At 38.5% G+C, this 20342-nt stretch overlaps 1 protein-coding gene across 13 annotated transcripts in view; it reads right to left on the bottom strand.

Moving 5' to 3' along the window:
- The window catches only part of ehmt1b (euchromatic histone-lysine N-methyltransferase 1b), a 37226-nt gene that overhangs the window by 13537 nt on the left and 3347 nt on the right, over positions 1–20342 (bottom strand). For 4 of the 13 annotated variants that reach the window (XM_058759191.1, XM_058759204.1, XM_058759193.1 and 1 more), the window contains exons 1-3: positions 11894–11923; positions 1056–1143; positions 136–626 (exon numbers count right to left, since the gene is read on the bottom strand). In XM_058759191.1, the coding sequence (XP_058615174.1) occupies positions 136–626; positions 1056–1143; positions 11894–11908 (594 nt within the window). In that variant the 5' untranslated portion in view covers positions 11909–11923. The other 9 variants (XM_058759199.1, XM_058759200.1, XM_058759192.1 and 6 more) reach the window with 9 other exon arrangements.

Below are 20342 nucleotides of genomic sequence, written 5' to 3'. Positions count from 1 at the left end.
TGACCATGATTCATGAGCAGACCTAAAAAAAAGACCAAAACACGGCATTGTGGGATGTTCAGTGCTGAATGCACTGCCGTCATGACTAGTGCAGCTGATGTAGAAGAATGTTTCATTGCAGTAGATCCTCATTACCTTTAGTGTCTGGTGTGAGGCCGGCCTTGACATAGTTTTGCGTGCACGATGTATTGTTGGTGGAGGTGTATTCGATACTATGCCATTTTTAGTCTCTGTGTCCGCTCGTCTCTCTATTGGGCTCGGTCCTGGGCTTGCAGCACTGTTTGAAGAACCCTGGTCAGGGGGTCGTAATGTAGAAGCTGACGTTGGCGAGCTTTTAGTCCCATGCCCCAATGTGGAACCCCCTACGGGGGACCAGTTAGTCCTATGTGGGGCCGCCAATGTGTCTTCCTGCTGTTGGCTTAGAATATATCCATTACTGCCCACCGTAGAGCCATGGGGCAGCTCAGTCTCTGACAGTCCGTTCTCTATGGTTGAGGATTGGGCTGGTGACCCTGCAGAGAGGTTCTGTTCAGTTCTCTTTGTGTCCATGTTTTCATAGGTCCCATTCAGCTCAGTGGCCTCTTTGAGAGGGTTGGCTTGCCCGTTCGAGTGATCCTCATCTCCTCCTATAAGAAAAATAACAGAAAAAGTTACGGGATTGTTTCAGGTTCAAAGCAACTTGGCACAACATATCAATAAAAATAAAGCAAAAAATTGTGCTGAGAGTAAAAGTAAGGCGCTTACAATGGAAGTAACCAGTGCCAGAGAGCTAACTTGTTTTGTTAAACACTTAATTAATAAATGAATACTTCTGGAGAAAGAAAGAAAAAAAAAAAAAGTTCTCCAAATCATCCTTGTTTATGTGGGACATCTGGTCTAGGTATAAGATTTAAAATTTTGCACCCAAAGAAAAAAAATGAATTAAATTTAATTTTGCAATAAAAAAAATAACTCACTAAACACTAAAGAACAAGTCAATATGTGTTAAGATGTGGCTATCAAGAGTGAAACATCATAAATGCTCAAAATAAAATCAAAACAAATTCAGTATTTACCCTCTTCTTGATCACTGCGAGACTCTTTTGTCCCATCGGACTTCATGGTTTCCCTCTTGCCTGAATTCCCATTGGCCAAACTGGAGGGCTGAAAACAAGCACACAGTTGAATTACTGGGTTTCCATAACATATGTAATACTGTGTAAAATGTGTACGTGCAAACTATGGAGTATCAAAGCAGTAACCAATAATACATCTCTTAAAGAGACGGGAGAGAGTGCATAAAGCCAATTGATGAAACTTTACAATGTCCAAGCCAGGCTGATGGCAGGAATAACCTGTCTCAAACAATTAAAGCGGTAATGAGAATGAAAGCGGATCAAATTAGAGTTTGGATCGAAATTAAATGACCCACTGTTTCTAAAAATAGCGGATAATCATTATGGCCACTGGCAACAAAACACTGGCAAGAAAGAAAAAAAAAACAAAAAACATGGAGACACCCCTTGGGAATGCGAGAGGCTTATCCCAAAGGTTCGGTCTAAATAACATCTGAATAACAAGGGCTTTGATTGGCTGGGCTTTGAGCTGTCAATCACTCCTGAGTCAAGGCAATATTTTCAAGAGATTCAATATCTCCCAATGCTTTAAGCCACGACTGGTTTCAACAAAAGCCTTTCTACGGGTTCATTACACCTAAAAACTCCATCCAATAATCAAAATGACCAGGCCCAATAATATCATAACATTTGCAACAACAACAACAACAACAACAACGACGAGAAAATTAACAGGAAGAGCAAACACAGTGGACAATGAGGGCCGAGCATGCACTTGCTCCCTAATTGCACCCTTTTTCCTCTCTCTCTTTCATTTTTTATGTTCTGCTCAAATTGGTCACTTTCGTTCTTGGCTCCTGGTCCACTGAAAGTAGACAGCCTGATCCAAAGCCTGACAAAGCCCATGTGGAACATCTCTCCTGTAAGTGAAACAAAACAAACCACTGGCAACAAATCCATGTTTCAGAAAGTAGATTCAAATCTCCCTGCAAAAACAAAGACAAATTTGGGACTTCATGGAAAATCTTCTCTAAAGGTGCATCGAGAGTCCAAAAAACTGCCCTTGATGGATACAACAAAATATACAAAAAAATGTGCCAACATCATTATGCTGGTACCATCAGATATGCCACATCCTTGAGATCTAACGAAATCACAAAAAAACTTAACACTAGAAAGAGTGTCCGATGTCCAGAGGTCTCGTTCCTAAAGACAATGTACATCTACAGGACTCCATACAGTCGGACAGAGCAGATCAAGCTCACTTAGGCCTAGGAAGTCACCTGAGATAATGCGTAATCCTTTGAGCTACTACTCAACTTACTACCACATCCCAAGTAGCCTGGAGAAACCTGCAATAATGTCAGGTGATCACCTGCATCAAGGATCCCAGCTTCACCCAATTCGCTTGTCATTGAAGAAACATGTTTAAAATAAACCCTAGATAGGGAAGAAACAGCGAGGCATGAGGTGATGAGATAGACTTGTTGATTTTTTTTTGTTTGTCTGGAAGCAAAGACAGACGTCCTCGAGCCATGCAACTGAAGTGGTGCATCCAGTCTCACTCACATAACCAGCCTCCAACTACTGGAGTGAATCTCTGCGGCCAGGCTCAGAAAGGAAGAGGTAGGTCACAGGGTGCAGTAATTACAAGCAAATCCAAGCTTTCTCCCACCGTTTGTCCCCTCCCCCACCCCAGCCCTGATCCCCAGACCTCATCTGATTGGCAGACACACCGACTGCCTTCCGTTGCACAGCCAGAAAATGTCTGCCGCTCGTTGGAGCTGCTCTTGCAACAAAAGAGGTCGTGTGGCTTTCTGTTCCTCTCTCTCACCACAAGGGGAGCCACTTCATAATAAGAGTCCCCCCATTCCCTGCCCAAACCAGGCAAGATCTGCTCCACTGACACTACAAAGACCCCATCACACCTTATCAAATCAGTTCAACAGAATATGGTTAAACTCTGAGGTCTGCCATGGTAGGATCATTCTGTTTTACCAGCATTCAGCTGCATCTCTGATCTACTCATACCTTAGTTATTACAAAATGTCTTTCGTTTGAGTGCAACAACTTCTAAGCAAATCCTTGATCTAGAGCTGTGTTTCCCAACCATTTTTCCTCTGTGCCTCAACTGCCCCATCGATAAGGCTCAAGCACCCCTCCATTCATAAATTTATTCATGAATGAAATCAAGATTAACAAGTCATTTGCACTCTTTGTATAGTGGCATGCAATTAGCACCAAAGCTCAATTTATACAAACAAAACATACTGTCATTTGTAGAAATGTTAATAAGAAGAAGAGTAAAGAAATCTGCTACTGTCTGAAGTCTTTAGATATGACAGTCTACGAATGCTTTACTACTAAATTGCATTGCTTTGTTTAATAAGCACCAACGCATTAATCAGAAGATTTTATCATATTATTAAAATCAACTGACAGTCCTAACATTTCTATTTGAAGTCATGTTTGTTTAATAGGTTTAATACAGCAAAATCTTTCAGGTGTCCCATAGAACCTGATTACGTACCCCTGGTTTTAATTTCTTCAAAAATGAGTTCAGAGCATTATTTTCCATATCTTAGAAAAACATTCTTAAAGCAAAGAGAGAACAGCTGAAGAGACATTCTTGGCACATGAGGAAAAGGGTCTCCGGAAAAGAAATAGTTGCACAAATAACTCACATGTTAGCTAAAGACTTACAAAGATAAATGGATTCAAATGTTGTCTAGTGGGCCTCAATGGTAACCTAATAACAACAGACTAGCCAATTAGCTAGGTTGACTAGAGTATCCCATTTTGTCTTGTTTTCTTCTTAGCTTCCATATTTAATTATCCTGCTATTCCTTAGCTGTTAGAGAGTTTGTATGGTAAAAGTTCTCTCATGGAAAACTGCTACCACAGTAGAGGGATTAATATGACATCTCACTCAATCTCCCTCTGTCATTTTATGACATAACACTTCGTTTTATTGGACAACTGGGAGAAATGCTTTCAGCCACAAACACAAAGTGTGTGCACTAGCTTTAAATGTTAAAGGGAACTTACGGGAACACAAAGTTCCCTACTGCTTCGAAAACTAAAACCAGTCTAGACTTTGGCAGTTCAGAGGCCTAAGTGCAAGAATATGAACAAATGCAAATCTGCAGCTGATTTCAAGAATCTGGCACCATCACCATGTTGCACAAGGTCACAGATGCTCTGACCCAATAACCACAGCTAGTATATCCCAATCTATTGGCATTTCTAGCACGCATAGCTGTTTTCAGTGCTACCAATCACAGTTTCACAGGAAGAACAACTTGGCACAGGAGTATTAGAAATGATCAACAAGCTGCATTTCCCATCATTTTCCATTCATAGAACCTTCCAAAATCATGTCAAGCTCTTTTATGTCATCAATATGCTGTAAACCATCACCTTGAGCATTGCCTCCAGTGATCTTTTCATCGCCAAAACATTTTCCAAGCAAACAAGCTGAAATGGATCCCAGATATCAGCTCCCACATTCCTCTCAATGAGAGAAAAAGCATTTGACTGCGATTATCCAGTTGTTTCCCTGGATCTCCCCCTACAGGCCAAAGAGGGAACATTCTCAGTAGAGGAAAGAGAAGGGAAGGGCCTTCTGCTCCTTTCCACCATGTTGTAACCACAGTGTTTACTGATACGACGAGCCAGACAGGGAACGTTTTCCACGGAATATGGGGAACTGGATTGGAATTTGGCTTGACTGGGGGATAGCAGACCAACACATTTAGAGTTTATATTAAAAAAATAAATAAATAAATTGAGATATAATATATGATTGAGAACTGAATCTATATCAAAGAACTCCATTTTATGCTGCTTAATATTATACATCCACATATAAGACTATTCTAGAGTTTGTAAAAAAAACAAACAAATTCTTAGTCATTATCTGGGTATCACTCCATGATGTAATTTTTCTCATGAATAAATATCAGCTAAAATACAGAAGACTAAATCAGCTTACCGTTTTACTAAAGCTGGGTGGGACATAGTTTTATGACCTATTTTGGTGTCTATGGAGAGCGCAAATGCAGCATTACTTTTCAACTCTCCACCAATAAACAGGTTTTTCCATTCCACATGCATACGATCAGCTTCTCAGGTATCTGCTAAGAATTAATCAGCCACCCGGTGGGATTTTTAAGACTTGACTTCATTAATCTGAGCTGTGGATTCTTAAGTAAACGGTGACTGGGGTTTGTATAATGCAGTTTGGCGGCAGAGATCAAAGTGCAAACAACAAAACCCATAAGGATTTTGTTGACCTCACCTTCCTAATAGTTTCAACACAAGCCATGAGCGCAACATCTTAATGAGGACGTATGAAATACAAGAGTGCTAAAAATGATTCACACCTTCATTTCAGTTTAATATCCAATTACGTGTGCAACCAAACATCAGAGCTGAAGGAACGGTACAGTGTGTCAGCTGCGGCTGTGACTCATGCATGAATAGCAATCAATGAAGACACCAAAATACAAGCCAAGGCAGAGGGCAATGTGACCAATCCATTCAAAAGCAATAACTACGCTAAAAAAGGGCTGAAACCATTTGACAATACAAAATGATTACACCATACATTACAAAACGAAGCCAAAATGCATATAGCATGAAACTCGACACAACTTTGTCCCACTGTGTTTGGTCAATTCACATTTGGAGGAATAAAAATGTGGGGAAATAAGAAGATCGGGGGGACAACAGGCCTCATTCTTTAGGTCTTGCAAAGACTAACCACTAAACTGTGTCAGTCTTGTCACAGAACCTGTTTCTCATTAAAGCCTCTCTGCAACTGGATGGGTTCAAATAGTTCTCTCAAGAAACATACAAAAAGCATGTTTTCAGATTTACTGTAGTCTAGTCTCCTCGCATTGGCAGCCTAGGATCTCTCAACAGGCCTGGGCCTGCAAATTGTTTCTTCCTCAACAATGTGTCTATGTTTGGAAATAGCATACTACTAACCACACCAACATTTCTGCAGTACATGGTATGCATACTGCGAAAATTATGCATGAAATGAAGCTACTTACAATACTTGGCAAAAAGAAGAAATACAACAGAGCACACAATAAGAAATACTGTATCCCACAATGCAATGCTTCTACAATCGATTTGCCATTTTCAACATCGATATTTGATCTGACTGCCAAAAATTTTTCAGACAAATTCAGATTTAAATCGCAAAGTAACCATATTTGTTTTTAAAACTATACGGCACTTTCATTAAAAATGTGTGTGAAATCTGACAATGTAGCCAACTAAAGCATTTAGCCTATAGTTGTATAATGTCTATGGTTTCCAATGCTATTTAAAGTCAGCATGAAGCAGAATTTCTCTCAAATGAGAGAGAAAAAAAAAAAAAAAAAATGTAGGACAGAACTTGATTTTGCCCATTTAGGATTGTTTGGATTGTTCACATCATTGAACCGTTGCAATATACGTCATTGGAAAACAGATATCGTTACGATAAATCATTTATAATAAAAAATAAGAATTGAAAATGTAGATTTCACGGTGGCTTTATTAAAGAAAAAAAACTGCGTATAGAATGTTTTGGGATGCTTGCTAGGTCTCCACTCTTTAAAGGCATCTAAAATTCTCAGGATCCAGATCAATGAAGACGTCAGATCAGGCAGAACGAGCAAATACAAACTAAAGAAGGGTCCCGGACGTTAAAACGGATGATAAAACTGAACCACCACTTGCTTGCTGCCCAGTATTCAGAAACCACTCCTCTTCCTTTACTTTATATTTTTCTAAAGATTTGTGCCAACAGAAGCAGCAACCATCTGACCACAGATGCTATTAATCCCCAGGATTTTTTTTTCAAGACTTCAAACGTTGACTCAGACCCTCTGTGAAGGAAGGAAAAGCCACTGTTGAAGGCTTCAAGCTCAAACGGATTTTGACACTGCGTGCTCTTGTTTCAGCTGAGAGGGCCGTTGACTACAGCACTGGCTGAAAGCTTAAGAGGGAGACTGGGTGCCATATTTCAGTCATTTCTCAGAGCCTTCCTCTCCTCTGAACATCAATGGGCTGAAAGTGAATGGTGAGATGAGTAAGTGATGACAAAACACAAGGAATCAAGATGACGAGTCTCAAATGATGAACATTAAGAACCAGCAAGATGAAGAACCCAAGCACTTAATCACTGAAGATGTTCCTCCATTGGTTTCATACCTGCTTTCACAACGATGGCCTCCGTTGAGGGAGAAAGAGCTTCGAGCTGACTGCTTCTCTTTTCTTTTCTCCTCCCGCATGCAAGCATTCAACCGGCTTGTTGATCATGTGACCTAGAGGCTCCCTCTGTCGGTCGAGCTAGCTAAAGCTCACACTGAGCATGCTCAGTCAGTTCAAATTTCAATTTTTTTTCTCCTGAGAGCAGGGCAACAACGAATTCAGGCAGCCATTTCATTGCTGGAAAGGAGCAGGAAAGGTATGGTGAAGCTACAGAAACATGAAGCTCTGCGGTCTACTACAGGAACCAGAAGCAAGACTGTATTATCCTTAATCTGCTGTCGTCTCTCCAGAGGTCTTTATCTCTTTGGAGTCCCTTAGTAGGACACGGATGTCACAAGAGACACAAGGCCCAGAGAAACCAGTGGCAAAAACATTACTTAGTGTAGGTAGTCAAATCAAAGATGTCTAATAACAAGCTGTTTGGTACATTTGTATATTAATCAGATGCAGAAATCAACATGCTTTATATGGGTTGGTGGTCCAGTATGTAAATGCTAGCATAGGCTAATGAAAAACAATGAAGATTGGATGTAGTCTTTACGAATCAGCTTCAATTTCTCTGTATCCAAAACTGAAATCACTTATATTAAACAAGGGTTGTGTACTGGAGGCCATGAAGGTAAACTGACTCCATCAAAAGAGCATATTTCACAGATACAGTTTCAACAGTACAATCAGGGTATATTTCAACCAAATATTTAGTAATCACGAGGAAACAGACTAGCTCAAGACAAAACTATTTAAACTGTGGTTGTTTCATTTCATTCTTTCCAATGAAAAAATTCATCTAAATATCCAATGAAATAAAAAAATTTAAGCCCATGTTATGAGCTTTTTGCTCTGGGGTTTTTATTAAATATGTGTATTTACAATCATTTCAGGGAATGAAATGATTGTATTTACAGTGTATTTACAGTCATTTCAGGGAAAACAAATAAAAAAAATTAATAACTCATCCAGCCCTACACTTTTATTTATTTATTTTTCTTTTCATTTTTTTGCAAACAATGCAAACGTCTGTCACTTTTTTTTAATGATAGGGCAGTTTTAGCATTCACAGGAATTGGAAGAGAGAGGGGGGTGGGATCAGGAAAGGCCCTCGAGTCAGGATTCGAACTCGGGACACCCGAAAGCAGTATGTTTGCGCACTGCCCACAAGGCTATCGGCGCCAACAAATGTCTGTACCTTTTGGTCAATTTAATGTGTCCTTGGCAAAAATAAAAAGTATTATTTTATTTTTAAAAATCTGAGCCCAACTTTTGAACGGTAGTGCATTTCCTCCAAAATTGCCAGGAACCATGTAGTATTTCTAAAAAAAACAACAGATCGTCACAGCCTCATCTTCATGACACAAATCAAGCCTATATCTCCATTTTATCAGAGCAATACAAAGCAGGAGGCCTAATCAGTTCATATAACGTATCTCTTTAGCCTATAGATTTCACTCTGAAAGAAATCTAGTGCTCTCATACTAACCAGTACTGATAACAAAATCTGTGGGTATACATAGCTGTTCTATTGCTCTAAATTCTTCCACAATCCTAATGCATTTCTCCAAGACAGATGCAATATAGGGTTATGAATACATTCAGTATGAGAACTATGAATGCTCTGCACGATAGCTAAACTTTTGCAGCAACGAAATAGATCTTAAGTATGAAATTCCTTTTGATTTTGCAAGAATCATTTCTCAACACATGTCAAGGCCCTGTCTTGCAACCTTGGCAGGGGCAGAAACATCTCTTGATTTTCATTCTGACACCACTACTTTCACTACTGACACCAACACAGAACAGGACTTCAACAGAACAATGCATACTAGGAGTTTCACTCAGCCATTTTGTAATCACCTCATAGCACTGACACAGAGAGTCAGAGAAACCGATTTCCCAGAAGCCATGATTATCATACTGAAGGCCCTCAAGATGTTTCTTTTTTTTTTTTTTTTTGAGAGTGACAATGTAGTTTCATATCTTCCAGCTGGGAAACGGCTAACATCTTCTATGCTTTCCTGGTTTTCTACAGCACAGTGGAGGAAAACAAAGAGAGGGAAGGAGGGAGAGTTAAAAACAAAAAGAAAGCGTGTGGCTATTCACGACTTGTTTGGATGGCCTATCATTTCTTTGCATTTCTCTTGAATCTACAGCTTTCTATCACCCTATCACAAAAGAAATAGCAATATAAAACATAAACACACAGATGCAGAGTTGTGTTTTGAGAATATAAATCCAGATGGCTCCAGGCATGCATACAAGCTTTTTACAAATGCAGAGGGATCCTAGTATTCACCTCAAAGGAATCTACAACAGGACCAGCCAGCGAAACCAAGCTCATTGCCAGCAAGAGTAGCAGCGGTCTATGTTTTGCACTGCTGATTATAGGCAGCCGATGTCAGCACTCGGGTATCAGGAAAAGCATCAAGGATTGCCTGCATAATCGGCTCGATTTGCTTGGCTGCTCAAGTTTATCCCATTTGCAAGTTCTTCTTTTCTGCCATTGAAGACAAATGCAAAAACGTTGTAGTAAACCATCTAATAATGCCAACTATACAATAATAACATTCTTGTCTAAGATTTGACAGGAACTTGTGCTGCATTTGAGAGGCTGCAGGTTTTTCGAAGTTGATGACTTGAATGAGTGATGAAATAAATCTATCCTTTAAATACATTAAGAAAATTTGTGGTTATTCTTTCAAAAATGTCAAAGTTAATGAAGAGGCAAGGTAGGCCAATTAAATATGGTTTTGGGGTACAGCTACACCCCAAAAAATCCTTCCAAGGAAAACATTCGGAGGTCAGTTTTGGGATGAGCACAGCACCCAAGTCTCGCAAAACTGTGATTGCTACAAGTTCCTGTCCAACTTCAAGCAGGCCCGCTCTTCAGATCCTGTAACGTGAGCTTAATCAGTTCATCAGAAAGAAGACAAATGAATCAAATGAAATCCAAAAGAAGAAGAAAAACTCATTTCCAAGCACCGAGTCCATTTCTTTCAAAAAACCTACAGCAAACCAGTTGGGAGCAGCTATCTGGAAATACTTGTTCCTTTGACCACAAAAGCAAAAATGGAGATGGAAATAATCCTGCTTCATCAGAGGTCAAACCCTTCAGCAACATGGCTGTACCTGCCTTAAGCAGTGGTCTTCATTCATGGGGGAGGAGGAAACAAATTTACACTCTCCAAACGACTAGCTATCTTCCCACACATGCACCGTCCCTGAGCACAGGTCACATGACCAGCTCTCTGTAAAAAGCTCTGACATGGCCCACACTGAGCATGCTCAGATGGAGCTCTACTGTTCTTCACGAAGAAGGAAGAGCAGAAAAAAACAACACTGCAGCCATTTCATGGAACGGGCTCTAGCTACAATCAATGGGCTCTTTGGTGTATTTAACGCTGTTACTGTTGCTCAATCTAATACCCTTGTGATATTTCAAAGGTTTCTGACTAGAATGAGAAGCAATACATTAACAGCACATTTTTGAATGTGCATATTTATCAAGGTTTCATTGGGTTTTGAAGTGTCAAACCTATGCATTTACACATAACAAACATAAATGATTAAGCATCAAACTTTGTTTCCTGCAATAAAACAAAAGGGCAATTTCAAGTCATGTGGTTTGCATTTAAGCAAAACACATCCTTGAGCCAAACTGAAACAATTTTTAAAAAATGCAAAAAGAAACTGTATCTGTAACTGTATGAATCATTTGTCTCTTAAAATTGGTTTCACGCATCTAACATTTTTATCCAGCTGCTTTGAAATTTTAATGTCAACAGGACTGGGAATGATTAATTATGATCAACTGTATATGAAAACCACTCAAAATAATCAGTTGGACTAGATATGTTTTCTAGCAGGGAAACTGAGGTTGAGACCATTGTCTAATGTAGTTTCTTTTTATTTTCCAAAAGCAAGTAACTTGAGTAGATCTACAAAATAAAACGAAGTCTTAACTATAACCAAACCATAAAACAACAAAATAATTGATCATTTTTTGAGGCCTGAAATCATTAACCAAAAAAAAGAGCTCCTCTCTGACAACACATTTTGACTGTGCGGTGCCTATTTCTTGCACACAATGTTGATAAGCTACATCATGACCAACAAAAATAAAGCTAGAGTAGTAGGGCCCTATGATTTCTGCAATGAAAGTTATTAAAATGGAATTATCCAGTTATTAAAATGGAATTTACTGTATATCATGGAATGTCATGGAATTTATGTTAGCCTATTTTGTTCTGTTAAGATGTTGTTGAAATGCAAAATAAAAAGAATTAAAAAAAAAGAATGCCTACTCCGTCATGTTGCCGTCAAATACAAAAGTTACCATGCCAACCAAAGCTCGCAACACTTGCCCCACCTCCAAGGTCTTCTGATTGCTCCACTGTTTTAGAACTTACATTGATGAGCGGCTCTCCTATTAGGGGCCGCTTCAACAACACTGTTTTCAACTAAAAATTGAATTTTTTATGCGTTTTGTTTTCTTATGCAACAAAGACATTTTGGCGCCTAAAAACAAAAGCTTTTGAAAACGGTTTCAAAGTGTAAGTTTTTGAATTCGATACCGTTATCGTCTCCATGGCCACGTACACACTGCAACTTTCAGTCGCGACTCGTGACAACCGCATTTAAATGCGGGAGTGAATCCCCTAAGTTATAGTTCGATGTGACAGCAGTCACTCCCCATTTGTAACCATAGCAACATTTTGGCGTCTTGCGGGAGTGAATAAAAAAATCTAGCCGTTTGTTATCTGCCATTTTTTGGCTAAAGACTCGTTTTGTCCATCGAATTTAATTAAACTATCACTGATAGACGTGCTGTGTTTCGTTTATGCTCGGGAGTAGAGCTGGCTATCGATTCAGATGTCCCGATTCGATTCGATTTCTATTCGATTAGATTTCTATTCGCAAGCTCTCGATTCAATTCGATTCTCGATTTTTTGATTACATTCAGGAAATATATTTTTAATACAAAAGCTATTGATATTTCTAAGCAATTAACAGTAAACATCAGTTTACAAATGGTGAATTAATAAAAAGAAATTAAGAACCACAGGACTGTATTTTAAAGGTGCTGTACGTGGATTTGACACCTAGCGGTTGACGCACTCACAGGTTGCCAGATAAAAGACACCAACAGAAACGAGCACACATGACGATGAATACAATTCAACCCGGGGTGCCGAAATACAATTGGGTAAACTGGCAGTGGGCGGGTTTCACAAACCATAAGAAACACAGACATTCCGGGCCGGAATGCACATTTTCAAAGGAGATTAACTGACTGTAGCATTGTTTTTCAAATAAACAAGTATGTTAACTTAAATATCTGCAAACGTATTATGGTATTTTTATGTTTTAGTAGAGTCAAAATCCTACATACAGCACCTTTAAACCTATTCTTTTTTTGTATAGGGTCCTTTCTTAAACAATAATAGGGCCCTATGAAATGTTCTTCTTAATTTTTCTGGTAATCAGATGAAGGCATAAAACATTTATTTAATTTATCCTAATCAAATGAAAATTAAACCCTTTTATTTTTTGGCAAACACAGTGCTGCACAACAGAGGTTTACGGTTCAAATTAAAAAGAAAACAAATGGGATTATTCCTTTAAAAATAAAGATTTATTAATATTTATTATTAGTAGTAGCATTGAGTCTTAAGACTGCTCTTAACGTTAAACTAAACTTTTATTTGGACAGGTTGCCCTGAGGAACTTGCAGCTGCTGTGTATCATGTGATATTATGGTAGTTTTCTCAAATTAAACTGTAAAATGCTAATGAAATGACTCTCAGAGCAGCAGTGTGTTAATATCATTGTATAGTGAGACGGCAGAAGATGAAAACACAGCGAGCGTCGTCCGCGTTTTAGTATTTGCGTAGTAAACAAAACAGTGTCGCCATCCGCCATTCATTCATTCATTGCGGAAATCATGGCGCCTTATGCGTAATATCAAATGCTTCCACAGATTTATAGTATTACAATAGCATTTCACCTGAGCATTACGAATCACACGTACGGCTTTGTTCTTGGTTCTCGGGTTCTCATCAACAGTATCTCCGCCATGATAAGCACTGAATGAATGACAGGCTTTCTGTTGTAACATCGCGCAAGGTAAATAAGGGTGACATCTAGTGGAGAAGACTAATCATAAGAATCACATTAATCGGATCTTGTTTTAAATGCGTGCTGAAATAAATACAGGAAAAGATCGATTCACGGCTTTTGAGAATCGATATCGAATCAACGTCATTAAAAAAAACGATTAAGCCCTACTCAGGAGGCTGCTTTAGAGAGCGCTGTCTTGCAGTGTTGCCATGTCCTCATATTTACAAGCGCTTTTAGCAATGTTGATTGGTTTTAGCTCATAAAACTTGGCACTTTATGGAGTTAATAAAGTGTTCTGTTGTGGATATGAGATATATGATTTTTTTTGGTGTTATAAAACAAAGCATTTGGTGTTTTAGTGTTTTTTTGTGCTTGTCCTTGTTTGTAGATTTTTTCTATGAAGATCTGGAAACACAGATTTTACTGCAGGGCTCGTGGGCGCAACTAGTCCCATGTCAAAATGTGCTAAGGTTAAGACTTCTTTCACTGTTATTTTCTTGCATCTCACATACAGACGAAGACACATTTCTGATGCGTAGAATTTCTGTAAATTGTCACTTGTCACTACCTGTATTTTTCGGGAGTTAATGGCCATTTACACACTATAGTTAAATCTGGTTGACAGTTCACCTTTTACTCCTTAATCGCATTCTGTACACACATAATTCACCAAAATGTTGCTATGGTTACAAATGCGGGAGTGACTGCTGTTCCGTACACACATGGAACAATAATTTACAGGACTCACTCCCGCATTTAAATGCGGTTGTCACTCCTGAAACTTTCAGTGTGTATGTGGCCAATGTGGTTGCCGAATGCGGTTTTCACTCCCATATTTTAGTGAATTGTGTGTGTACAGCACGCGATTAAGGTGTAAAAGGTGAAATGACAACCGAATTTAGCTGCAGTGTGTACGTGGCCCATGTAAACTGCAAAAAGTATTTGTGAAAAGTTATACGCAAGTTTCTTTTCAAAGTGACATCGCCATCCACTGGCCTGGCATGCATAATACAGCGTTTTAGTTGAATTCTTGTGAAAGGAGTTTGTTTTGTACGTGAAACTTTTCAAAAACGCAAATGAATTCCATTCAGCCGAAAGAGGATAAAAGTATGAAATGTAGTATGAAAAACACTGTTTTGAAAAACACATTGTTTGGTTACTAATTTGGAAGGACAGCCCGATCTAACTATTGTCTGTCTTTTGCATTTTGTTACAATAAATGGTTGTCTAAAGGCTGATTTATACTTGACACGTCCGCAAGTTCGCTTGGGTGCACGCGGTAAATATGACGTCATCACGGTGTTGGCGTGGCGGTGTACACAACATTTTTTGTAACTTTTCATGCAGCTCCGCTTGTGAAGATGCACAAGTTCAAAGCGACTCTAGCCGAACATGCATGTCTGTGCTGGCATGTGTGAAACAGAAGCAGTTTGATGTTAAATTCAAACTCCACCAGGTGCAACTTTTAACGCTTTGAGGGAAAACAATGCAGTTTTTTTGCATAGTTTGTCCAAGGCTTTTTAATTGAAGTACGTTTTATTTTTATTGTATAAAAATAGAAATAGAATTCTTTAGATACTATTTATACACTATTTGCTTAAAGTTGTCTTGTGTTTGATGCGAAATAAACGGTTTCAAAATCTTAAGATTTTAAGAATCTTAAGATTATTTTAATCAATTTGTACATAAAGAAATTATTAATTCATCAACTCATTCATCACGCGAGAATGATGACTTCTCACCAGTGATTCCTGATGGTTTTAGAGAACAATTACTCCTCGTCGCCCCGTTGTTTCAAAGAATAGTACAACAGCTAACGCACGACAAGTATAAAAGCCTTGTCCATGGAGGCTCGCGGAGCGGAGTCAGGCGAAAGTATAAATCCTGACTAAGGCCACAGTCCCACTAGCCAATTTGAGCAGATTTTCAGCTGCAAGTTTCAAACCACCAAACTAAAAGCTTGGTTTACCTTGAAGAAATTATGACAGAAGTACATTACTATCATACAGTAGCATGTAGGCTTGGGCGGTATCCAAATTTTGATACCGTCAAACCTCCTCCCTATTTTACCTCGGTATACGGTATTACCGTGAATAATAAAAAAATTATGACATAAGGCTCAGACAGTGTCACCAAACTGTTGGCTTGTGCCTAAACCGTTCAGAAACTGAATACCAAACACTAATACTGAAACAATAACAAAATAACATGCACAACAATATTAACAACTTTTATTAGCAACAAATAGCAGTTTAGAAAAAAGTGCAAATACAACAGTCAAACAGAATTAAATTAACATAAACATCCAGAACAGTTTTTGCGCAGAGACAAATCACACAAATCAATTAAATTAAATCACACCGCCTGAACAACTTTTAATAACAAAGAGCAGCTTATAAAAAAAGTGCAAATAGACCCACAACAGTCAACCAGAGTTGAATTAACATAAACATCCATATTATAAAAAGTATTGCAAAGCGGCTGTCGGTGGACCTAGATGTTGCTGGTCCTGCATTGGGAGGCAATGAAACTGTTGCACTGAGTGAACTCGGGTCCATCCTCGCAGCAGTGAGTGGATGATGGTTTCGTATATGCGACCTTAGGTTCGAGGTATTTCCATCTCTCGCGGTCACCTTTTGTTGCACAATTTGCAAATTGCCTCGTCCGTGTTACCGCCTCTCCCTTCTCGTTCGGTCGAAATCCCAAATACTGCCAAACTGCAGAAGTTGTGTTCTTTTTCGAGACCAGGTCACTTGGTGCGCGACTCGCCATCTTTCCCCCTCTCTCTTTCTCCTCCACGCTGTCACGTGATGACAACCAAGCATACGCATTTTTAGGCATTAAATAAATTATATTGAATATTTAATCCTCTCCTATATAAGTGCATTGTTTTTTATGACGGTATAACGGTATTGAAACTGATACCGTTGCTATTTTTAGATCCCGCGGTATACCATATTACCGTATTATCGCCCAAGCCTAGTAGCATGTGCTTCTCAAAATAATAATAACAACACAGTTCATTAAAATATCACACAATTTTGAATTCATGTTTTAATGCAAATCTCTGTGGCGCAGCACTTTTTTTGCCAAAAAAATTATTAATTCATTAATTCATTAATGGGATTGTTTATATTTAATTTGATCTCATTTAAAGGGATAGTTCACCCAAAAATGAAACTAATTATTATTACATTTGTGGAGCTTTTCCACTGCATGGTACGGCACGGTACGGTTCACTTTTGGGGGGTTTTCCACTGGGTACAGTACGTGGTACGTTTTTTAGTATCACCTCGGCTGAGGTTCCAAGCAAACCGTACCGTTACCAAAACGTGACGTGTAAACTCTGCTGATCACTGATTGGCCGGAGAAAATCATTGAACTTGCGGCACAAGACACAACAAACCCGCTAGATTTAAATCAGCACAGCCAGCGAAGGATCGGACGCAACTGTTTTAAATGAGCGCACCTTTCTTTTAACAACCAAAAAATGGCTGTTTCGTTGTCTGTTGAGGAAGTACAGACTGTCCTCTCGTTGATAGCCGAGGAGCGGATCCAGCAAGAGCGCGATGGAGAGACGTGGAATGAAAAAGTTTTTCACGAGTCACGGCAGAAGAGGCGGCGCAAATATAACGACACGTGAATAATCCCGCCCACTCTAAAGTGGTACTAAACTGCAGTGGAAACGCAAACAGAGCCGAACATAACCATACCACGCAGTGGAAAAACGCCATTAGAGGAGAGCATGCGCATGCGTCCTGATACTTTACAAAATGGTGCCCTAGGGTGACGTGGAGGAGAAGAATTGTTGAATAAAGTTGTTATTTTAGTTTTCTTTTCACACAAAAATAATTCTCGTAGCTTCATAAAATTACGATTGAACCACTGATGTCACATGGACTATTTTAATGATGCCCTTACCACGTTTCTGTGCCTTGATCGTTGTAGGACCCTTGCTGTCTATGGAGGGTCAGAAAGCTCTCGGATTTCATCAGAAATATCTTAATTTGTGTTACGAAGATGAACGAAGGTCTTACAGGTTTGGAACGGCACGAGGGTGAGTAATTAATGATATAGCCTAATTTTAATTTTGGGTGAACTATCCCTTTAAAAAGACAAATAAATTGTTAAAGGTGACATATGAAAATCCAACTTTTTCCCTGTTTAAGTGCTATAATCGGGTCCCCGGTGCATCTACCAACCCAGAAAACGTGAAAAAGAACAAAGCCTTTCTCTGCAAGCTTGTGAAAAAAATTAGCCAATCAGATTTTGCTCCCTCTGTGATGTAGAAAGTGGATTATATTACAATATTACCACCCACGGCACCGCCATTGTGTTTTCGCAAGCAGCAACGGTGTACCAGTTCTAACGCCATAATGAAAGTTCGAGCAAAGCATGCTAACTGTTCTGTCTTTGTCTGCACTGACAAGCACAGAACAGTATTTAGAGTCCCAGCCTCAGAGGAGACAAGAAAGCAGTGGATTTATTGATTAATTTACTTTATATTACGCTGATGTCTCGCAGATCTAATATAAACATGCGGTTTCTTTCCCAGCTGTTTATCTCCACAGACATAACTGACTGTTTTTGTAACTCATGTGTGTGTTTTTAACATAAACTTGTGTGTATTTGACAGCTTAAGCGCAATAAGACGTGAAAGAGAATGTTTATTACTCACATGGCATGTGACAGACGCTTTCTTTGTGCGTGCTTCAGATGTGCGCTCAGAAATCCGTAGGCCTATATCAGAAGTTTAAACTAATATGGTTTAAAACGCATGATTTCAGCGAGATAGACATGATAATCAAAACCAATCAGATGTTTTTTTAGCTGTGTATTTGAGGTATGAGCTGTAAAGGCACAGTCCTATTCTGGAAAAGGGGGCAAGGAGCAGCAGCTAATTTGCATTTAATGAGACACGAAAACAGCGTGTTTCTGCTTCCACTCAAAATAGTCATTTTCAAATTAATATAATAAATGATCTGTGGGGTTTTTGAGCTGAAACTTCACAGACACATTCTGGGCACACCTGAGACTTCTACATATTGTAAAAATGGGCATAATAGGTCTCCTTTAAAGCTTTTGAATCCAATTGATTAGGCATCCTTATTCGAGTCAAATCATTAAAAATGGAATCCAGAAACATTAAATTTTGGGGAAAATATATATGAACATCTGAACACGACATCCTGAACAACATACCAAATTCAATTACCCAAATTTAGGAAGTGTCAGGAAAACCTGTTTGAAAAAGAGTTTTTATTTGAAGTTCTGTTTTGTGACACTACAAGTGCCGCAGATATTACTACGGTAACACTTTAGAATAGGGAACACTTATTCACTATTAACTACAACTTTTCCCTCAATAAATTCCTAATTTGCTGCTTATTAATAGTTAGTAAGGTTGTAGTTAAGTTTAGGTATTGGGTAGGATTAGGGATGTAGAATAAGGTCATGTAGAATAAGGCATTAATGTGTGCTTAATTACTACTGATAAATGGCCAATATTTTAGTAATATGCATGCTAATAAGCAACTAGTTAAGAGACCCTAAAATAAAGTGTTACCATTACTACATATTTTTTCCACATTTATGAATATAAATAATGTACAGATTAAAAGAAAAAAAAAAGCACATTTTAAAATGTAAAGGGGGAAAATTGTATTTTATGCGATTTAAAGGCATCTACAAGTAAAACATTTACATTTTCTTTTTTTACACAGAAAAAAAAAATGATGCAGAGCATACAATTTGATAAATTTGTTTCACGACTTAAAATTGTTTCATGATTTTTAGTTGTATGTTTTATTTAAACAGTCAAAAAATTTAGATGGTTGGTGTGCAAGCCCACATCTCTCAACCTGAAAGTTAACAGCCCCAGTAACTTCCTGTTAAGTTAATGACCCTGCTGACAATCAGACAGCATGTTTGATATCACCACTGGCAGTTGGTTGGGCGGGATCTTGTGGCCGTGGCCATGACCAGTGAGCTCCTACTCACTCCAAACGGACTCACAATCATTTAAATGAGTTACTGTTATTGTTGTAGCATCTGTTTTAGATTTATCCATTGCTAAACATCAAATACAAAACACACAGATTATGGTTGCCACATGGGTGGTTCCTGACCACAACAAGATAACAGTGCTGGTAGTCAAACTTACTAGTTTGCAGCAAACATACTAACATAGCACATTCCATTTAGGCCAAAGAGTTCAACTTCTCAATCCATCACTAAAACAAGGCTTTTATCCATCTAGACATGACTGAATTTTAGCCTTTTCAAGAAGTGGCTGAAGAAATTTAATTATGGACAAACTGTCCCATTTAAACCAAAGACATACATCCTCTTTGTAACCTTCTCTGAAACCTGCCCTTCTTTTTTTAGTTGCCTAATGCCATGCAGCGTCCCACTAGCCAGTTTTGCAGCAAATTTTTTTCGTTTCATTTATGTGATTCAACAAAGCATATTGTTTTTGATTATGATATTAAGAAATACAGCAATTATCACCCGATGACCTGAATAGATTTATTTGAAAAGAATGAATCATTCTACAGTTAGTGGGGTGATTTTTGGGGGGAGTGCATCTGCACAGAAAATTAAAAATACATTTTACTTGCCAAAATTTTTACTAGCCTTGCCACACTAAAATAACAAAAATAAATAAATAAACAAATTACAAGCAATAAAACAAATAAATTCAATACAACAAATATACAATTAAAATAAACAGAGGTTGAATTTTTCAGGTTGGTCTAACAATAGCATTCAGGTACAGAAATCAAATGCAAAATAACACTGCATAGTCTGCACTGTATAAAGTAAATAAAGAGTAATCTTTGTTAAAGCTACAAATGTTATTTGATCAAGAACAGCAAATAATTTTCTCTTCGTCATTTCTTG

The sequence above is a fragment of the Onychostoma macrolepis genome, chromosome 21 (assembly GCF_012432095.1).
Source record: "Onychostoma macrolepis isolate SWU-2019 chromosome 21, ASM1243209v1, whole genome shotgun sequence".
Taxonomy (NCBI): Eukaryota; Metazoa; Chordata; class Actinopteri; order Cypriniformes; family Cyprinidae; genus Onychostoma; species Onychostoma macrolepis.
This window is presented reverse-complemented; position numbering and strand designations above follow the sequence as displayed.